At 56.7% G+C, this 20,051-nt stretch overlaps 2 protein-coding genes across 2 annotated transcripts in view; one reads left to right on the top strand and one right to left on the bottom strand.

The window, feature by feature from the left end:
- INPP5A (inositol polyphosphate-5-phosphatase A) overlaps positions 1-15,051 on the top strand; it is a 193,414-nt gene extending 178,363 nt beyond the window's left edge. The window contains exons 13-16 of the mRNA XM_053584591.1: positions 9,796-9,907; positions 12,618-12,686; positions 13,525-13,612; positions 13,702-15,051. Of these exons, the coding sequence (XP_053440566.1) occupies positions 9,796-9,907; positions 12,618-12,686; positions 13,525-13,605 (262 nt within the window). The 3' untranslated portion in view covers positions 13,606-13,612; positions 13,702-15,051. The remainder of the gene's footprint in view (positions 1-9,795; positions 9,908-12,617; positions 12,687-13,524; positions 13,613-13,701) is intronic.
- Positions 15,052-16,473: 1,422 nt separating this feature from the next.
- NKX6-2 (NK6 homeobox 2) lies at positions 16,474-17,940 on the bottom strand. Its single transcript, XM_053584837.1, has 3 exons — positions 17,362-17,940; positions 17,118-17,290; positions 16,474-16,937 (listed from the first exon to the last, which is right to left on the bottom strand). The coding sequence occupies exons 1-3, from the start codon at positions 17,765-17,767 to the stop codon at positions 16,683-16,685; spliced, it is 834 nt and encodes a 277-aa protein (XP_053440812.1). The 5' UTR covers positions 17,768-17,940; the 3' UTR covers positions 16,474-16,682.
- Positions 17,941-20,051: the final 2,111 nt, after the last annotated feature.

Consider the following 20,051-nt stretch of genomic DNA (forward strand, 5'->3'; position numbering starts at 1 on the left):
ATGTGTGCATGTGTTTGCATGTGTGCACGTTTGCACCATGTGCCTGTGTGCGCTCTCTGCGCGTGCACCTCTGCCTGCCTATGTTTGTGATATGTGTGCCTGTGTGTCTGTGTATGTCCTGGTGTGCAAACTGCTACCCCAAAGAAAGCAACAAGCTGAGAGTAATAAGTAATTCTGTTATCTTCTTTTTAAAAAAATATTTTTCCAATATGCAAAATAAGGCCATATGGGGTCTGCATACTAGGGGCGGCTGTCATGGATCTTTCCGGAAGTGTTGGGACTTGTGATGCAGTGTCTTCAGGGAGTATTTGGTTCCGTCTGTTTCTCATACATATTGTGAGACATGTGTGCTCTGCGGTTTGTGGAGCCTTGAAATCTCTTGCAATGATACCAACCTTCTCTCCCTCCAGCCAGCCCAGGGCCTCAGAGAGAGCAGGAATGTGGCCACAGGTGGCCAGGCCTGGGCCGTGCCGGGCGTCCTGAGGGCTGTGCCCTCGCCCACTGGCCTCTTGGGCTTGCTGTCCACCCCAGTGAGCACAGGGGCTGCTTCCTACCCAGGTGTGTGTCTGGCTGAGCAGCATACATGGCTCATCCTCAGCACAGAATGAGTAGTCGGGGATCCAGAATGTGCTTTCAGCTCTCCGAGTCACTTACGGTGCCCCTGCCGTGTGTCAGGCTCCCAACTAGGAGCATGGCAAGTACCCTTGTCTTCAGACTGTGAGGGCTCTTGCCGGAAAGGAGCATCGGCCATCACTGGCTGTCACCATCTCTTGTAGCCTCCCTCTGCACCAGGGCTGAGGAGGCGTCATCTGGCAGCACCAGCAGGTTCTGTGCACCAGTGGCCAGGATGCCTGTGCCCCTCCCTTGGAGCACACAGGCCGCCTACAGTGTTGGTTGTCACCTTCACAGTGAAGGACAGCCAGGCCTCCAGTGGCACAGAGACCTGTCATTCCCTGGAACTGAGCAGGTTTTCCCGGCAGCATCACTCCCTGCCCCAGCCTGTGGGCATCAGCGCCACACTGCATGGCAAGAGAGCCTCGTCCCTGCCAGTGTGGTGGGCATGGTGCTGAGCACACAGAAGCTTGGGCACCTAAGGGCTAGTCAGCCTTAGGCATTGTCCTTTAGTTTAGAAATAATGCTCAAGTTCTCCAACATGGCCGTGGAGATTCCAGACTGAAGAAGCATCAGTTGTCAGGTGCTAGGGTCCAGCTCGCACTCAGAAACACGTTGGACTTCACAGCCTGGGCACAGCGGACATTCGTGCCATGAGCCCTGGCCAAAGACTCCTGAGTCTCTGCCCAGCCCTCCATCTGGGATTTACCCCATGCCCCTCCTCCTTTTGGTTCCCTGCCCCCACCGGGCTGCCACATGGGGGTTGGAAACCATTCCAAAGAGTGTCATAAGCAAAAGCGTGGGCTGGGAGAGAGCAAGGTGATGGTCAGGTTGGTGGCTCTGTGTTGGCTCCTGCCCACAAGTGTTCTCTGACTGCCATAAAGCAGGTGTCTCCGGCATAGCCACAGAGGGTGTGCATGAGTGTGTGCACAGGTGACCTGTGTGCCTGGGCCTGGGTGTGAGCACAGAGGATATGTGTGTTTTGGTGCATTCACTCCTGTGTGCGTGTGTGTCAGCGCGTGTGCCGAATGTGTGTGAGCGGGTTATGGACTGCGTGCGCGCACATGGTTCATGGATCTGCATGTGTGTGTGCACGTGTCACACATCTGTGACTGTGTGTGGGGCAGTGCATATTGAGATGTGTTGCATGGGAGTACACACATGGTTGTGTTGTGTGTATGCACACATGTATACATGCATGTGCCCTCCTACAGGGATGTGTGTGAGCACATGCATGAAGGTGTGCACTGTTGTGAGCACTGCGTGAATATGTGCCTAGGTATGCAGTGTGCACCACACAGGTGTGCATAAGGTGTATGTGTGTGTTCATGTGCATAGGGGTGTGGGGGGCATGTTCCACGAGTGAGTGCACACTTGAGCCGGTGTGTGCTCAGGCACGCATGCAGTGCGTGGGTGGGTTTGGGTGTGGGTTGGTTTGGGCACGTGCATGCAGCATGGGTGGGTTTGGGCTCATTCGTTCCCTGCTTAGGCGCCAGCACATAGCAGCTGCCAGTGTTAGAAGGCTGGGTGTGTACCTCTTATTTTTTATTTATTTATTTTTGTGAGACAGAGCCTCAAGCTGTTGCCCTGGGTAGAGTGCCATGGCGTCACAGCTCACAGCAACCTCCAACTCCTGGGCTTAAGCAATTCTCTTGCCTCCATCTCCCAAGTAGCTGGGACTATAGGCACCAACCACAATGCCCGGCTATTTTTTGGTTGTAGTTGTCATTGTTGTTTGGCAGGCCCGGGCTGGATTCGAACCTGCCAGCTCTGGTGTACATGGCTGGTACCTTAGCTGCTTGAGCTACAGGTGCCGAGCCAGTTTATCCCTCTTAGAGTGGGACTGGGAGCCCAAGACAGTCTGAGGGAGCTCGGTGACATATGCTTCCCACAGCCAGAGGTGGTGCCACAGGCTGGGCTTTCTAATAACATAGTATTCTGGTGTCCTGGGGAGGTTTCAGATGAGTCAGGAAGAGCCTTCCACAAGGTGGTAGTGACTAAGATGTCCTGTCCTATGTGGGGAGGCAGGTGGCCTTGCCATCACCATTTGATTTTGAGGTCCACATGCTGGATGCACTAGCCCTCAGGGGCCCACAGAGAACCCCTGCAGACACCACCTCATGGGCATGGCCTGGGCAGGGAGGGGTGGCAGCCGCGGGACTACTGTGTCAGGCACTGCCCCGCCCCAGGTGGTCTCAACATAGCCCAGGGGTGGCCCTGGGCAGTGTCCTCCACACCAGATGCCTCCACAGCCCTGAGACTTTGTCTTGTCCCACACATTTTCACTTTGTAAAAGTGACTTTTGCCTTCTGAGCTGTTTGCCTCTGGGACGGAGCTCTGTGTTTGCGTCTTCCACTTGAAACTCTCACTGCTGGCGTAGCTCTCAGAGTTTGTGCCCCCCACTCAGGGCCTTCCCAGTGCTTTCAACGGTCCTTCCCTGTGAGGACCGTTGAGCCTGTCTGGGCTCCCCAGAGTTGGGGTGTGAGGACCTGCTGGCTTCTGCCCCTCCATGGGCATGCGCATAGGTGGGGCCCTCAGGCCTCTCCCGGCCACAGCACTGCTCTCAGGATCATTTGTACTTTTCGCTTCATCGTAGTGGGAGGGAACGCCCACAACCTGGCAAACAGCCAGGTACAATTTCCTGCTGCTATCACTGCTGCCCAGTCCCTGCCCTGGTTCCATGGCCCAAGGGCCCTCACCCCTCAGAGTGGCTCAGGGCACCTTGGGCGTTGCTGGGCACTCCATGGGCAGAGGCCACGCCAGTGGCCCAAGCAGGGACAGGCATTCTCGGCACAGAGCTCCCACCTGCCTGACTACAAGGCGCATCCTACCTGACACGGTGGCACACACTCCCTCCTGATGGCCCCAGTGAGGTCTCGTGGGCAGATGGGGCTCGGTGAGAGTGATGAGGTGCTCAGCACAGGCGTCTATCCCTGCCCCTCCACAGTGACAGTGAAGGGGTGCTCGGCACAGGCATCTGTCCCTGCCCCCACAGTGACAGTGAAGGGGTGCTCAGCACAGGCGTCTGCCCCTGCCCCCCACAGTGACAGTGATGGGGTGCTCGGCACAGGCATCTGTCCCTGCCCCCACAGTGACAGTGAAGGGGTGCTCACCACAGGCGTCTGTCCCTGCCCCGCACAGTGACAGTGAAGGGGTGCTCAACACAGGCATCTGTCGCTGCCCCCCAGACTGGCAGAACCCACTCCTGGTCTCTGAGCTTACGTCTGTTACTGTGTTAGAGAAGCTGCTGATGCTCAGATATGTTTGGAGGCATTAATCTTTGTCACCTAAAGGCACATTAGTTTATAGACCTTTTCTTGGGACCACCACAAAGGAAACCCACTTCAGGGACAGAGAAGCATCAGGAAGGCAGTGTCTGGAGGACCAGCCTCCCACGCCTGAACCCTGCACTCTGGATGGCGCCTGCCAGCCCCACCGCAGGCACAGAGGCCTCCAATGCCTGTGGTGTTCCCAGGTATCTCAGTGATGCTTGGATTGCTGGTGGCCGAGGACAGCATGGCAGCCAGGCATGAGCTCCGCCGTGCTGCCCTCTGGAAGCTGGACAGCCTTGCCTTGGTGCAGGGTGGGTGGTCACACCGGCTTCTGGGGTGAGCACAGGGAGCATGGTGTTCCTCGTGCTGCTAAGGTCTGCCCCGCTCCCCAGGTGGCCCCGTGCCCCCTGCCAGCCCGGACTTGGGCCGTCTCTGCAGGATGTCTCCCCAGGACGGCCCAAGCACGAGCAGCCACAGAAGCCCCTGCCTCTTCATGCATAACCAGATGGGAATTTCCAAGTTTTAGCTTAATGTTGAGATTACTGCTGTTGACTTTAAATAAAGAGCTAAAAGAGTGAAACACAGAGTACAGCAGCATTTTCCACCGAGCGTTCTCACTGAACCCTACACAGCCAAAGGCTTGGTGAGGTCAGTGTCTCCTCTGGGCCCAGCTAAGCCTTCTCTCCCAGCCCCTCACCAGGGCAGCCCCTCCAAAGCCAGAGACTCCCAGAGTTACCCAGCAGCAGAGACCTGGCCCTCCCAGCACCAGAACCCTGGCCCTCCCCGCACCAAGGCAAGGCCCTCTGGCTGCATTATAGCAGCAGACCATGTGCGAACCACCCACCCTCTGCTGCGATTCGTTGGCTGGTCACAGGTTGTCAGAGGGGAGGGGTTGGTTTTCATCTGTTTGTGTGAACTCTTCATATATTAAAAGTGACTGACCTGTTTTGTTATGAAGAGGAGAAGCCATGTTCATCCCCATCTTACAGCTGCTGCCATCGCCCTGGGGGCCCGAGCTGAGCAGCCCCCCTCTCCCCGTGGCTGGAGTGCTTTCTGCTCTTCTGTCATCAGGGCCCTAGGAGAGTTTGTCCTGTGGGTGTATCTGGTGATATTTGCCATAGATGTTAAGATAGTAGTTCATCTTAACATAACAGGAACAAGCCCATTACATGTTAACATAAATAACATTTATATAAAAAAATATTTTCTGAACAAAAAATAATTTGTGAGAAGAATGGCATTGTGTCAACGTTTTTTATGAATCATGTTGAAGTTGACTTTGAGATAACATGTGGGACCTCACCCCTTGGGGCATGAGAGGCAGAGTGGCCTGACTGGACCCCATGGCCTCTCTGGAGAGGCATCTGCCCCCCACCCCAGAGTGGTGAAGTTCTTTACTCTGCACTAGCCGCGCAGTGACCTTTGATTTGGCTGCCGTGTGTGGTCCAAAGCCGCAGCCTCATCTCTGCTTGCAGAGCATTGGTGGCAGCACACTCGAGTCCCTGAGACCACGGTCGCACGCCTTGTGGGTGTCCGGGCATCAGCACACCTCACCCTGGGGTAGATGGCGCCCTTGTCAGGAACCTGGGCATCAGAGGAGCCTACAGGTGGGACAGGGTCAGGCTGAATTTTTTTCAAAACCTTAAATCGTGTCATCAGCACCCAGTGCTGCCTGTCAGTTCCCTGAGGGGCTTGTCTCACACCATCTTGAGGAACGCTCATCAGCCCCCCAAGTCTGTGTGACCGTCTGCCTGCTAGTTTCTGTTACAAAGGTGCTCCACAGGAAGGAGCGGCAGCTCTGCTGGCAGCCAGCAGAGCCCCTGTGCACACTCCCAACTCATCTCCTGAACCCTAAAGTCCCATTTCCCAGGCTCATGGTTCTGAGAACACGATTGTTTTCCTGCTTTGTGGACCACGGCTCTGCCACCCTGACTGTGTGGCCACTGCGTGGCTTCCGCCCAGGTACCCACAGATCCCTCACTCAGGCAGCTCTTGCACCGTCAGCGCCTCGTCAACATTGTGAGGACAGCACACAGCATCTCAGTGTTGTTATGAGTAACACAGATCCACTAAATGGCCCCTGCGACCCCCAAGCCTGCACCTACCTCAGAACTAGCCCCAAACTAGAGTGCCCCGGACCCCAGGTGCTCGGGCTGAAGCAGAGCACCATCCAGAGACTCAGCGGATGGCTGCTGCCGTGGATCCGTGAAGAAATACAGGAGTTTAACCTGTACAGATCAGGCTGGAGCAGGGAGGTCCACATAATCTCCCATGTGTGGCCAAGCTCCCGGGGTCCCAGTCCCACCTAACGGGGGGCAGAGGCTCCCAGGCTCTGGACCAGGCCACCCAATGTGACCAGTCAGTGACATTGTGGCCTGTGCTCTGCCTCGCCTCTGTGACACTTCAGTGTGAAATTTACTGAAAACTAGACAATGTAAAAGTCCTCTGTCCACCCATCCATACTTGTCCCTATATTTAACTTGTGTGGAGGTCAAGTGGGAAGAACCACCCTTCCCAAACACGTTAGCTTCCACTGGGAAGGGACATTTTCTTTGAACAAATCAATACCCAATAAAACCGAGTTTACTTTTGAAAAAGACGCAAATACACACAACCCTGGGCTGAGCCCCCTGGACAAGCCTGGTGGAGATGTTGCTCTTTAATGGAACACGGCTGCGTAAGAATGAGGATCCCCAGAATTTAACTTGTGCTGTCCACAGATCCACATGTATAACATGCCGGTTGTCTGTGAAGTTGGTAAAGGAGGAGGTCTCCGCTGCCCACCCAGCCGAGTGTTCAGTGAGGGCGTGAGGACGTGCTGCTGTCACTGTGCCCTGAGCAGGCGGTGCCGGTGCCGAGCTCTCCCACGGAACACTCTGAGCACTGCCACGGTTTTAACTGTTGAGCTCTTTCTCTCCGATTTCAGTGTTTTCTCTTTCTTAGGCATTACTTTAGCAGCTGTCTCTGAGACTGAGGCCGAGGCTGTTCACTGTAACTTGAGGCCTTGTGTAGGTGCAGAGACACCTTAGTGATGCCACTGTTGTGGTGGGCTTGAGTCAGAGTCGCTTTTCCCTGTAACTTGCTAAATCACCCTCCCTGCTTGGTGCTTCTAGCGTGGCTGTGTCACCAACACAAAACACCAGGTAACTGGGAACAGTAACAGGTACCTGTTTACAGGTGAGAGCCAGGAGGGTCTTCCTGCTCCGCTGCCCTCCAGGAGGACGGAGCTGACCAGCCCACATGAGCCCCGTTGCCTTGGGGGCCTTCCCGAGCCTATGGGGGTCCCTGCGTCCGGCGTCAGCCCTGCCCTGCAGGTGCGTCGGCCTTTTGCTCCCCATCCACGGTCAGCCTCTGGGCCAGGGCAGCACCACCAGCCCAACCCAGCCTGCTTGGCCCTTGGAACTGAGCTTTGTCAGCAGGGCCAAGTGGCCTGGCCATAGGCAAGTGGTCAGCTGCCAAGTGGCCTGGCCATAGGCAAGTGGTCAGCTGCACAGACTGGCAGAGAGGCCACTGCTCACATCCTGTGGGAGGAACTGGGGGTGAGGGGGGCAGAGAGGAAGGGACGTGGCAGCTGCACAGGGAGCAATTGTTCCTTTTATCACCACTGCCATTAATTATGCTGATGACGCCCTGGGCTATGTGGGCCAGAGATAGGGCCCCTTGTCTGAATCCACACCCTGGTGAGTTTGCTCTCAGGTAAATCACACACGTGATGCCCGTATTACTCACCTCTGCACCTCGTGCCGGGTGGGGTGTTGTCGGAGCTCCACACTGACCTCCCTGGGCCTGTGCAGCCAGCACTTGCTCTGCAGCTCTAGGGGTGTCCGGAGGACCCTACGCTGAGGAGGTGGGGCCTGCCATCCGCCCAGGCAGGAATGCCCTCAGGCCCAGGTTTGTCTTTCTGTCTGTGCCTCCCTCCTGGCTCTGGGCGGAGTCTGAGGTCACTTCACCGGGTGCCCCTGTTCTCCCCTGCCGCTCCTCAGTGGAGCCCCTCAGTCTGAGCAGCGATGGCCATCAGAGTCTGGCCCTGTGGACAGAGGGCACCTTAGGCCTCCTGCAAGCTTCATCAGGTGTAGGGAGTGGGGCCCATTCATTTACAGATTTACTTGGGTCATGTTTCATGCTGTTCACACCCAGAACTCAGCATTTACATGGAGCTTGGGCCCTGGGAGTGAGTCAATGGGGACCCTGTAGGCATCACAGGGCAACCTTAGGTGAGCCCACCAGGCCTGCAGTGGTCACAGTGTTACAGGGTAAGTGGACATTAAGTGGTCATTTCTAAAAGCAGGTAGACTTGGCCCTGTCAGTGCTTCTGTGGGAGGGGCAGTGTGTCTCTGGGGCTGTTCACCAGGCCTCAGAAGGAGGGCAGCAGGGCCCAGACCAGCTTCTCTTTTAACCACATCTGAGTTAATTAAGTAAAGTAATGTTTGCCTACAAGCGGCCGGGGCCATAGAACGCAGTTTTTCTGGAGGACGGGGCAAGGCAGAGGCATGTTCTTGGGCCCTTATCGTGTCTAGACAGTTGAAGCACAAGGACAAGGTGGGGCCACACAGCCTCCCTGGCAGGGCCAGGCCTGGGGAGGATAAGAGCAGCCCAGAAGGCCACAGAGACCACCTGAAAAATCAATAATATTCTTTTCCAGCCAACCCCAGCAAACATTTGACAGACGAAAGTGCTGTAACAAATGGCTGCAGAAACTTTAGACTTAGATGTGATCTGAAGATGCATGCTAGACTTTTACTGGGGGATTTGTAGGCTCTGTTGAAGGCTATAAGAGGCAGCATGTGCAGCCTGGGCAATGTAGCAAGACCCCATCTCTACAAAAAATAAAGAAGAAAGAAAGAAATTAGCCGGCCATGGTAGTGTCTGTGGTCCCAGTTACTCAGGAGCTGAGGCATAGGTAACGCTTGAACCCAGGAGTTTGCAGCGGCAGTGAGCTGTGATTGCACCACTGCACTCCAGCCTGGGTGACAGAGCAAGACCCCCATCAGAAAAAATGGATAAGCAGATACACCCACTCAAAGATGCAGCTAGGGGCTCTCCACAAAGTTAGTTCATTTTAAGTTGGATTCATTTATCATCACTCCAATCTCAAGCAAAATGCCCTTAATTAAGGGGTTGGGTTTTTCAGCCTCAAATAGGGTGGTGACCCTGCCAGGCCCCTGGGAGCCCCGAGAGCCTGGCATGTCCCAGCCACGGCACCAGGCTCCAGGTATTGTGGGTCACTGTGCCGTGAGGGTGGAGCCTGGTGTCTCAAGAGACAATGAGGCCGGCGTGGGCAGGGCCCTCATCCAGGGCCACGGGCTGTAAGGTGTGTTCAGCCGTGTCACTCTGTGGGCCTGACCCGCATTGCCTCTAGCCATGGGGGCATTGCTTGTGGGCCAGGTGGTAGCTGTGGTGGCTGGAGCTCCCTGCCCAGAGCCACAGAGGGTGGGCAGGCCTGGGGCAGAGAGGGGTGGTCATATGCCACTAGAGTGACAGTCCTGTGGCTGCAGCCTGTGGGGAGGCACCAGTGCAGCCACATATCTGCATCACTGTGGGCAGATACGTTCTAACCATGGCTGGGCAGAGGGTCCCGGCAGAGCCAGCAGCTCAGAAAGCTGAGACAGATGACGTCTGGTGCTGCTTGCCCAGTGCAGGTTATCATTGCACTTTGAAAATAAAAGCTACAAGAAACAAACACAGCTTAACAGCTTCCTCTGTAAAGGATGAGTTTATTTGAAGGTACCATACAAGAACTAAAATCTGGTTTCACATAAAATAAGTTTGATTTTAAAAACTTAAATTGTGAGTTTGCTTCATATTCTGGACACTTGTGCATGTGCATTCTTTCTGTGGATAACTCTGGGCGTTCACAGGCACCTGGGGGCAGAGTGCACAGAGCCCGCTGACCCTCTGCCTGTCTCTCCAGCTACCCATACAGCGAGGACTCCCGCCGGGGTGAGCAGTACATGAACACTCGCTGCCCAGCCTGGTGTGACCGCATCCTCATGTCCCCGTCCGCCAAGGAGCTGGTGCTGCGGGTGAGTGTGCCTTGCCTGGGGCCCGCGGGGAGGACCTAGGCCACCAGGTCAGACCCAGCCCTGCCCTTGTCCTGGATCACCTCCGGGCCAGTGCTCAGACTTGAGGCAATGGCAGACACAGCATCTCTGGGCTGTGAGCAGCCCAAGTCTCTCTGAGTCTGAAACACACAAATGGTCACCAGGTGGGTGTTTTTAAAATCATAGTTTATTATGTTCTTGGGAATTAAATGTGCTCTTGTCCATAAGAGAGCTTTTGGCTATAGAGCATCGTAGAAATGTCTATAGTTATTTTTCTACCTTGTAAGTCAGAGCCAGACTCATATCTGGGCTTCATAACTTAAAAATGAGTGGGTAACATTTTCAGGAGATAACCTAGTGCATTGGTGTTGGGAATTTTCAGATCTCTGTGATTTTTCAGTCCCTACACTTCAACCAGAAGGAGCATTTTCAGAAGAATCAATATTGGGAGTGGTTTTCTCAACCTCATCAGTGAAAAACATAAAACAATATACACGGGTTCTTAGCTCTGTGCCACAGGCCAGCACTTACCAGGCAGCCAGAGACTCCGGCTGCCCAACAGTGGGCCTGGGTCCTGTGGGCTCTGTCCTCCAGTCCTCACTAGCCCAGAGCAGGGGTAAGAACCACCCCCCCCAACCAGCCCCTAGCCTCAGCAAGGGGCTATGTTAGGCCAGCCACCCTGAGCTGCCATCTGTGCCCCTGTGCCAGACAGCACCAGACCCTAGCCCTCACAGTGAGCCGCGTGTCGTAAGCACTGTCCCTGGGAGCAGCGAGTGTCCTGAGGTCAGGGGACCCATTTGGAAAGGGCAGTGCCTGCACACCCCACCAGCCTGATTTTCTAAAGGTCATATCTGCTGGGCCTGGCTGCCTTGCCACCCTTTGACGTGCTGTAAGTGACCTAGGCCTGGCATTGCCAAGGGCCTGGTTGGAGGGGGAATCTGCTAGGCACTCACCTGGGTTGGAGGCCAGGGCCTCTTGGCCAGAAGCCCCTTTGTCTGCAGTGAGCCTTGCTCTGAAGAACATGGGGGCTATGGCAGCCCTGCTTTCTAGCCTTGGGGAAGGGCCTGTGTCCAGGTGTGATACCCAGGAAGGGCCACCCTGGCAAGGCCTCACTGCATGAAGCTGTCCAGACACTGGCCACAGCCCCAAAATCTGGGGTAGGCTGTGCCTGCAGCCAGGCCTTGGATACAGCCTTGTCCTCTGGCCCCATGTGGAAGTCAGACAGGACAGCCACACAGTGTCCCCAGGCCCCTGCCTGTGGCCCTGAGCAGCAAGGTGTGTGGAGCTGGGGCTGCTGCCGAAATGGGAACCTCCCAGGGCTCCAGTGGAGAGACACACACCATCCACCAGGACTATGTCTGATATCACAAAACCTGTGTTTGGCAGCCAGCTTCCTAAGAGCAGAGGGCCGGTGGCCATCCCTACACTGAGGGCTGAGACTTTAGCCAGCTCAGAGGTGGGCAGCAGCGCAGCCTATTAAACGTTTGCTCACATCTTCTCGGCGCCTTTGGACACAAACTTTGATGCTATAACCTGATGGTGGGAGATGGAGCCCTGCCATCCCCTCAGGTTGGTGAGAGGCTGGAGCCTGGAGGCCTCCCACGGGCTGCCCAGCAGGCAGCCAGCAACCCGGCCAAGCAGACCACCACCATGGGCGCCTTCATGGCCTCATCCATCATGACACGCCCCGTCACCTCATCTTGGGCTCCGTTCTGCCTCCCCAACCCGAAACACCAAAGGTGGCTTGAGGTGCAGGCAGCCCGCTGCCGGGGAGCCTCGGTGACGAATGCTCGGCGAGCTGTGCCACGCTCTGCCTACACCCGTGGTAATTTGTTTATCTGTCCAAAGATTATGCAGTTGAAAATTCACAATTTTATGCTGCCTTTGTAAATTACCACGCTGCGTTTGATGGATGTTTCCCCACTTCCGAGGAGGCGCATCTCGCCCTGAAGGATGGGAGCTGCTCATGCGTGCGGCCCTGAGCCTGTGTTTGTACACGTCCTGGTGGCAGCTGTGTGGGAGAGTCAATCTGACCTCACGCTCCCACTGCGTTAAAGATGATTCAGTTTTAACTTGATAGTCTTGAAACCTTCAGCTGTGGATATAAAATTCTAGCCCAGCCAGAACTGACTGATACCAGCCGCAAACTCTGCCATGGTGCCCACGTGAAAGGCCCACAGGCTAATTAATATGCACAGTTGGCTCTGTGTGGTGGTGTGGAATCCTGTGTCCCCCTTTGAACAGAGTTCTGAGTTAATGGAACAGGCTGTCAGACACAAATGCAAATAGGGAAAATGGGAAATAGATGAGCTGCTCCCGTCAGGGGTGTGCTTGAAAGGCAAGTTCAGAGCTATACTGATTGCAGTGCATGGAGGGGTCCCAACTCCCAGGAGTCCAGGAGCACGGCCAGGGTCACAAAGGGGAGAACCCATGAGCAGGGTCCTGGTGCCCCACCCTGTCCACCTAAAAGTAGGATTCCTCTTGGCCGGAGTAGCCAGGGCCACCAGAAACTTGTGTCCCTGGGCTGGCTGCTGTCTTTCAGGGGCCAGAAGAGCCCCAGGCGACAGGGGGCCAGGCAAGTGCCAGGGTCACTGTTAATGCCTCTCGGCTCCCCACCTGCCTGCCACCCCCAAGTGGGACCCTGGTGCCCCCAGCGCTCTTAACACCGGCTTCTCTCTGTTTCCTTCCCCAGTCAGAGAGTGAGGAGAAGGTTGTCACCTACGACCATATTGGGCCCAACGTCTGCATGGGAGACCACAAGGTGACATAAGCTGCGCTGTGGTCTGGGAGCCAGACCAGAGGGCTCCAAGGCCAGTAGGGGAGGGGCAGCGGGCTGTGGCTCTTTAGTCTGACTATTAGAGTAAGCAAGTTGGTCTATTCTTACTTAATTTTAATAAAATACCAAAAGATAGATAGGCAGGAAGAAGGCAGAACAGAATATAATATATAATTTTTTCTTTTTTTCTGAAGGCACAACAGAATATAATATATAATTTCCTATTTGTGGAAAAAATAGTTTATCTGCAGCTGATTACTTCTGAAGGCTGGTTTTTTTTTTTTTTTTTTTTTGAGGGTGTGTTTAAACTGTTTAAGGGCCTTCTCATGCCAAACTGACCATCTGCAGTGCAGAGTTGGATGAACATGAGCATCACAGACCCAGGGCATTGGGGGATAACACCATTGCTTGTACAGATTATTTATACAGGTGACTATACCTAAAGCAGAACAGTCCCATAGCTTTTCGTGTCCCATTTTCAGCCAAATTAAATCAATTCACTTCTTCTACCTTTAAGGCCTCTGAACCAGGACCTCTGAGCCCATCTTCATGTTCTGTCTCCACACCCTCCGGGGGAGATCTAAGGGCACAGCTCTTTCCTCCCCAGTTCTTTAGATCAGTTTTCACATTCATTCTTATCTGGAGGTGACATGAAGGGCCACCTTGGGCCTCTCGAGGCTGCAGCTATGAACAGGGCAGCTTGGCCTTCTGCTCATCAGTTCCTCTGGACATGAGGGAAGCCAACCTCGTGAGGCACGGGTTCTGGGGTCTGGGGCTGCGGCTGCCGTCTCCATGTGCATACTGACCTCTGCTCTCCCCGCAGCCCGTGTTCCTGGCCTTCCGCATCGCGCCCGGGGCAGGTAAACCTCATGCACATGTGCACAAGTGCTGTGTTGTGCAGTGACGTGGTGGTAAATATGCCTCCTTCCCTCCAGTCACCTTTCTCTGCAGCTTTTACTGGTGTGTTTGTTCCTTTAACAAATTACCGATTCCGTGACAGGGAAAAGAAGCCAGCGCCACGAGAGGGTCCTCGGCGAGACCTCCCTGTAGCAGTAAATGCGTACTCTTATCAGCTGCATCGAACCCGCCCGAGCGCCACCTGCTAGACGGCCGGCCCCACACTTTGCTTCAGCCTCCGGACCATTCCGGAAAAGCCTCACATACCTCACTGTCTTGTCTGTTCATGTGACATAAGTAGAAATATTGGTTTTTTTTAAATAAGTCACAGTCCTGTTGCCAAAACTCTAACAGACAGCAAAGAAATCTGTACCTTAGACTTCACAGTTTTGGTCTGTGGTTGTCCGCGGAGGGCTTCTCCAGCACGGGGACCCCCAAAGGCCAGCGGCCCTGCCAGGCGCAGGCGTGTCCAGGGCTGGGGGGGGGGGCAGTGCTCCTGCTGTCCCTCCGACGCCCTCCCCTGTGGTATTTCCTCTGTGCTGTGTCACTTGGTTTTTGAATCACACTGCAGCTGCTTTCCATTTTTATATATATAAATATATATAAATATATACTTTTTAAAAATAATTTATAAGTCTTACCAAAACTTATGCTAAATATACTTTCCAGAATGAATGCACAAGAGTGTCATATCAGCAGGTAGAAGTGGCATCTAGGAGTTTAGCTTCCTGTCTGTCCACACGCAAGGTCAGAGGGCGAGTGTAAGCCTGTAGGCCCCCCTGGGCAGAAGCCGCGTGACCCCTCTGCCTTTCTCTGTGTAATAGCAAGAGCTGAATGTGAAGTTTAGAGCTAGCCTGGGTGTACCTTTTAAGAATTTTGTAAACCGTTTGTCTTTTGTTACTGTTTTATGGTGCCAAGTATTCTACAGTTAAACAATAATATCATGGGAGAAATAGAAATAGCCTAGTCTGCGTCCAGTGCGAACTGCTCTTAACATGGGCTGTATATAAGAATATTAAAGAGAAACAAAACTGTACATTTCCTGGGTTGCTCTGCTACATACAACCTAAGTAATAACCTTGTTGCAAATATTTTTCTCCTAGCACTAAGTATAGCATTAAAAGGCGATTAGAGAGTCTGTTGACGAAACACAAATGTATGTTTTATTGATTTTACTTTAGAACACTACAGAGTTCCTGGACTGGGTGAAGGCGTTAGATCGATGTTTGTTTTTTTATATAAATCACTACCATTGCCAGTGGTTTGGTGTCTGCTTGCCGATTCTGTGTTCCTGATGATTCGGTCAGCCTGTGTAGTGCCACAGCCACTGCCCAAGCGGCCGCAGTCCGGGCACAGGGCGAGTCTGTGCAGCGGTTTCAGCTGTTGGGCTGTGGTCGCTGAGGGCCTCAAGAAGTGACTGCTCTGGTTCCTAAGCAATAAAATTGATCCTGGTGACAAAACTCCTGCCTGGGCTCTGTGCTTCCTTCCATTGTCCCCTCACCTTTGAAATGCTGAGTAAGGGGAGGGTCCTTCTCACACCCTCATCGGAACTCCTGGAATGTCACTGAACCAGACACCGGCAAAAACATCTAGCCATTAGTTGGGAGTAGAAAAATAATGTTTTTGGCTTATTATAGTAGTGAAGGATTTATCCCTCAACATTGATTTATAAATGGGATTGTGTAAATGCTTTGCTTTCCTCAGAACTGTAAAACTAGGAATTCCTGTGCTCTTCACTGGAGCAGACAAGCGCATAGGGTAACAGGCCTGGTGCCTTTAAATAACTGACCAGTGGTTTAAAGAAGAGGCTTTTTGAAAATTGATGGTACAGCCATGTGACAAAATAAGCAAACAAATGTAAACATTTTATATTCAACATTTTTAAAAAACTTTCCAAGAGAAATCTTATTGCAGTATTATAATTACTGATTTTAATTTTTGAAATTGAAACTCCACAGTTGCGCCCATTAAAATGCGGCTGCAAAGCCTCTTCCCCCAAAAGTTGCGCTGGTAGCCCCTCAGCGCCCAGTGACTTACTTGGTGGTGGGAGCCCGGAAGGTGCCCGGGGTGGCTGTGTCCTACAGCTGGCCCACGGGGCGCCGCAGTGCTCGTGGTCCGCTGTCCAGCTCAGGCCGGAGGCGCTCTGGGGTCAGCAGTCAATCCCGGGGTGACCTGAGGTTCTGGCCAGGCCTTCCACCGCCCTCAACCCCAGACTCTACTAGGTTCAGGGTCGTTCAATCCCTGCGCGGGCAAATTATTTTGGCTTTTTCTCTGCAGTCCTACTTTGAGCGAAATAGTGCTTTCTGCCAGGGAAGTCTGAGAATGGTAGCTGAAGGGCCGCTGTGCACAAGAATTTCAAACCCGTTTTCACCCGATGTGGTTCACTACGTACCTATGAGGCGGCATTGAGGCGGAGTAACTTGTAGACGTTCGGCGCTCCGCTGCAGAGAAGGGAGGGCCGAGGGGGACGGGGGCGGCTGCCCTTACCCGCCCTTTCCAGAGCCCCCAAGCGTGTCTGAGTTTGCCCCAAGCCTCGGACCGCGCCTGCAGCTCCGCTCCGGCTGCAGCTGCTGCCTGCGCGGCCGAGGGGCGCGGGCCGGGCTGCCCTAACGCGCAGCCTTCGCAGTCTCCGCACTTCTGTGAACCGCCTCCGCGCTGCAGCGCGCGGGACGCGGGGCCGGACTGCCATCCTGCGCCGCTGCCCCGTCTGACCTTCGCCAGAACCAGGGGCCCCTCGGGCTGGTGACCAGACCCCAACCTGACAGGGACTTCCCTGCCGCCCGCGCGCGGGGGCCGAGCCGCTCAGGGGCGCGTCGCTCTGGGCTCGATACGCAAGAAACACGCGGTGCAACCTTGGGAGCAGCGGCTCCGACCGGGGCGTGTTAAATAATTTATTGATTATACAAAGTGATTCCACGCAGGACGTCCAAGCAGAGGAACTGTCCCAGAACATTTAAGCCCAAGCTGGGCTGCTTTATAACTTATTCTGCAAAAATATATATACACACTCTGGCGCGGGCGGCTCACGTCGGGGCGCCGCCCGGTGCCCCGTACCCTGGTTGCTCTGGCCTGGCCGCCGCGTCCTCAGGTTGCGTCCCCCGCGCTGCCGCCACACGGGCTGACCAGCGCCAAGTTCGAGGGTTTGTGCTTCTTGAGCAGCCGCGTAATCTTCTCGTCGTCCGAGTTGGGATCCAGAGGCCTGTTGTACTCGTCGTCGTCCTCCGCGTCTGAGTCGCCCACCTTCAGCTTCTCGGCGTCGGAGTCCTGCTGCTTCTTGGCCGACGCCATCTCGGCCGCGTGCCGCTTGCGCCACTTGGTCCGGCGGTTTTGGAACCACACCTAGGGGTCGGAGAGGACCGTCAGCGGCGCCGCCCGAGGCTCGACCCTCGGCAGCGCGGCCCTTGGGCGGTCCGGGTCGACCGCCGTCCGAGCGGCGCCTCCGGGGCGGCCGTTCGCAGGACGCGGGCGGCCGCGGTCTGCTTCCCGCGCGGTGGACCCCCCTGGCCTGGCCGCGCTCACCTTAACCTGGCTCTCGGTCATGCCCAGGGAGTAAGCGAGCCGCGCGCGCTCCGGGCCCGCCAGGTACTTGGTCTGCTCGAAAGTCTTCTCCAGAGCGAAGATCTGCTGGCCGGAGAAGGTCGGTCGCGAGTGCTTCTTCTTGCCGTCCTTGTCCAGGCCCCCGCCGGCTTGCGCTGCAAAGGAGGGCGGGTGAAAGTGACCCGGACCCCGCGCCCCACCCCGCAGCCCCGCGCGGGCCACTTACCCTGGCCGGCCAGACGCGGGTCCCTCCAGGGCGAGCCCTGCACCACGCCGGGCCAGAAGATGGGCGGGCGCCCAGGCAGCTCCGCCAGCGGCTTGGGGTAGCCGCGCGCCACGGCCGCCGCGGGTCCAAAGTAAACGCCGGCCGAGGATGCGAGCCCGTTGAGGCGGGGCAGGCCGCCCAGGAGGCTGCCGCCCGCCGCGCCCACGGGCCGCCCCAGGATGTCGCTGATGCCGTGCGGGGTGCCGAGCGGCAACTGCGCGCCCAGGCCGCCCAGCGCGGGCGCCTTGAAGCCGGCGGGGCCCTGCAGCGCGTACGGGAACAACGACGCCTTCATCTCTGCCATGTTGTGCAGTGCGGCCAGCGGCGCGCTGCTCAGCACGAACGCGCCCGGGCGGTTAGCGTCCATGGGCGCCGCGGCCACCGCCCCGGGTGCCCATCCGGGCCCCGCCGCCGCCCGCGCCCGCCGGCCGGAAAGTTTGCGCGCGGCCCGGGGGCGTCGGCAGCTGGGTGGCGCGGGGCGCGGGCGCCGACGGCCTAGGCGGGCGGCTCTGGCACTGGAAGGGCGGTGGCGAGGGAGGCAGCGGCGGCGGAGGCAGCGGCTCCGGGACCGGTCGGAGCGGCGTCGCGCGGGACGGGCACGCTGATAACCGGGGGCCCCCGGCGCGGCTCGCGCGCTGATTGGCTGTTGACGCCGGCGGCCAGGCCATTGGCCAGTGCCCCGCCCGTCTGCGCGCGCCCCCGTCGGCCGCGCACTCCATGAAGGGCCCATTAGCGCGGCAGGTGCCTCCGGGGCTGTAAATTTGCCCCCTGATTTATCTCTCAGGGGACGAAATAAATCCCCCGGATGGGAGTTTAGTTAGGCAAAGGTTTTAATGGGAAATCAGGAAAAAATACGACAACATATTTTATGGCCGGAAAGAATGCAGATTTGAGGATCCAGCCGACGCGCTCAGTGCGTCCCATCTGGGGACGAGCCTCACGCGGTGGGAGCAGAGATTTGGTCGTGCCGACGGGGCCACCGCCCGGCCCCTCCCTGTCACTCCTCGCCCTCCCTAGGCCCGGTTGGTGTGGGGCGGCAGAGAATGTTTGCAGGAGATGTTCTCGTGGTGGGACCGGGCCGCAGAAGGGCGGAGGAAGCACAGCTTTCAGAGTTCTGGGTCTTAAAGGCCAGACTTGGCTCTCAGGAGTTTGATCAACAAACAGCCAACCTGGCGGTGGACCGAGGGAGTGGGGCGCTCCCTTGCACTCGCGTGCTGCAGGGCAGTCCTCCTCCCCGCCTCGGGGTGGGGATACAAGGACCGCCAGGACCTCCCCAATGGGGGTTTCCGTGAGGGTTCGGGTCTCCTAGTGGGAGTTACCGAGAGGTAACCCGAGCTGGCTTTGCCACCAGGGCCCAGGACCCCGCCCCCGGGCTTTCTCTCGGAATCGAAGCTCCAGCCTGGAGAACCAGAGGCCCGGCAGCCTCAGAGCTCCAAAGTTCAGGAGCGCATGGAGCGCCACGTTCAGGAGCTCGACGTGGGTGCGCGGTTAAGCCAGGACACAGCCTCTCGTCCGGTGCTGTGAGGGTCCAAATGAGAGGCAGTTGAGCATCAGCGGAGGGCAGGCACTGAGCCAAGGCTGGGCGTTGTCGCCTGTCCTCACTGGCGGTGTCACATACTGATTTAGGAGGCGACTATTGCTGTTACCCGCTGCCCGGTGGAAACCGTGACCCGCGAATGTGCAAATGGACCACCGCTTCGTGGCTGGGGGCTGTGCGCACAACGTCACCTCTCCGTGGTCGGATCCTTAGCAACGACTTTCTCGTTTTGCCCCGGCCGCCAGGGTTTTGGTGCTTCGGAAGATGACCACCCCCGCGGCTCGGGGCAGGGGTCTAGTGACCACTCCAGTCGCTCCCGTCCTAGGTCCATTTTCGTTTAGTGCAGACGGCCGTGGGGGCTGGGCGCCGCAGGCCCCCGCCAGCTCGCTGCTTGGAAGGCCACTGCCGCCAGGACTGGGGGGCAGTTCGATGGTTCCCCTTGCTTCGCGTGTGCGCTCATGGGGCTGCCCCGGCTGGGCGGCGAACCGCGTTGGTCCCCGAGAAAGTGGATGAGGCCTGGCCAATGCGGGGTTTTCTCTCATCTGCGTATCCGGACGGGTTTCCGCTTCTGGGATCCAACTGGGCTTGGCTGTCGGCCCGAGACCAGCTGGAGCAGCGCGCGGCCCGGGCACCGGGAGAGCTCTGAAGACCTCTGCGCTGCGGACAGGACCCAGTCCGCGGACCCTGGGACTTACGCCTGAGGTGTGTGTGCTCCAAGGGCCCGGCCACAGGGAGAACCTTCCCTGGTAAGGTTTGGGCCCCTATGGGCTCCCACTCCGCGAAGGCGCGGGCCAAGGCTTGAGTTGTGAGCCTGGAGCAAAAGCAGCCGGCTTGGGGGAAGGGCCGAGTGGGCGGGGCTGGCTCTGGCTTCCGGGTTCCCTACTCTGCGCGACCTGGCAGACATTAGATTCAGTCCTCTGGGGAGGGCTGTGAAGGGCGCAGGTGGCCCAAATAGGGACAGGAGAGGCGCGCTAGAGTGGACGGCCTGTGCGCGCTTTTCTCCTTGGAGTTTCCGGCGACCCAGACGCACAGGCAGAAAAAGCGCTAGGTGGGGCGCCGCGCTTGGGCTGCTCTTGTGCCTCTGCGGGGCCCGGTTGGCACCGACTTACAGCTA

The sequence above is a fragment of the Nycticebus coucang genome, chromosome 3, assembly GCF_027406575.1.
Source record: "Nycticebus coucang isolate mNycCou1 chromosome 3, mNycCou1.pri, whole genome shotgun sequence".
NCBI classification, from domain to species: domain Eukaryota; kingdom Metazoa; phylum Chordata; class Mammalia; order Primates; family Lorisidae; genus Nycticebus; species Nycticebus coucang.

Excerpts from the sequence above, each read along its gene's own strand:
- NKX6-2 (XM_053584837.1), bottom strand. The coding sequence starts at position 17,767 with ATGGACGCTAACCGCCCGGGCGCGTTCGTGCTGAGCAGCGCGCCGCTG. Across the intron at positions 17,291-17,361 it reads CCCGCGTCTGGCCGGCCAGG|CGCAAGCCGGCGGGGGCCTG; the intron begins GTAAGTGGCCCG and ends CCTCCTTTGCAG. Across the intron at positions 16,938-17,117 it reads TGACCGAGAGCCAGGTTAAG|GTGTGGTTCCAAAACCGCCG; the intron begins GTGAGCGCGGCC and ends TCCGACCCCTAG.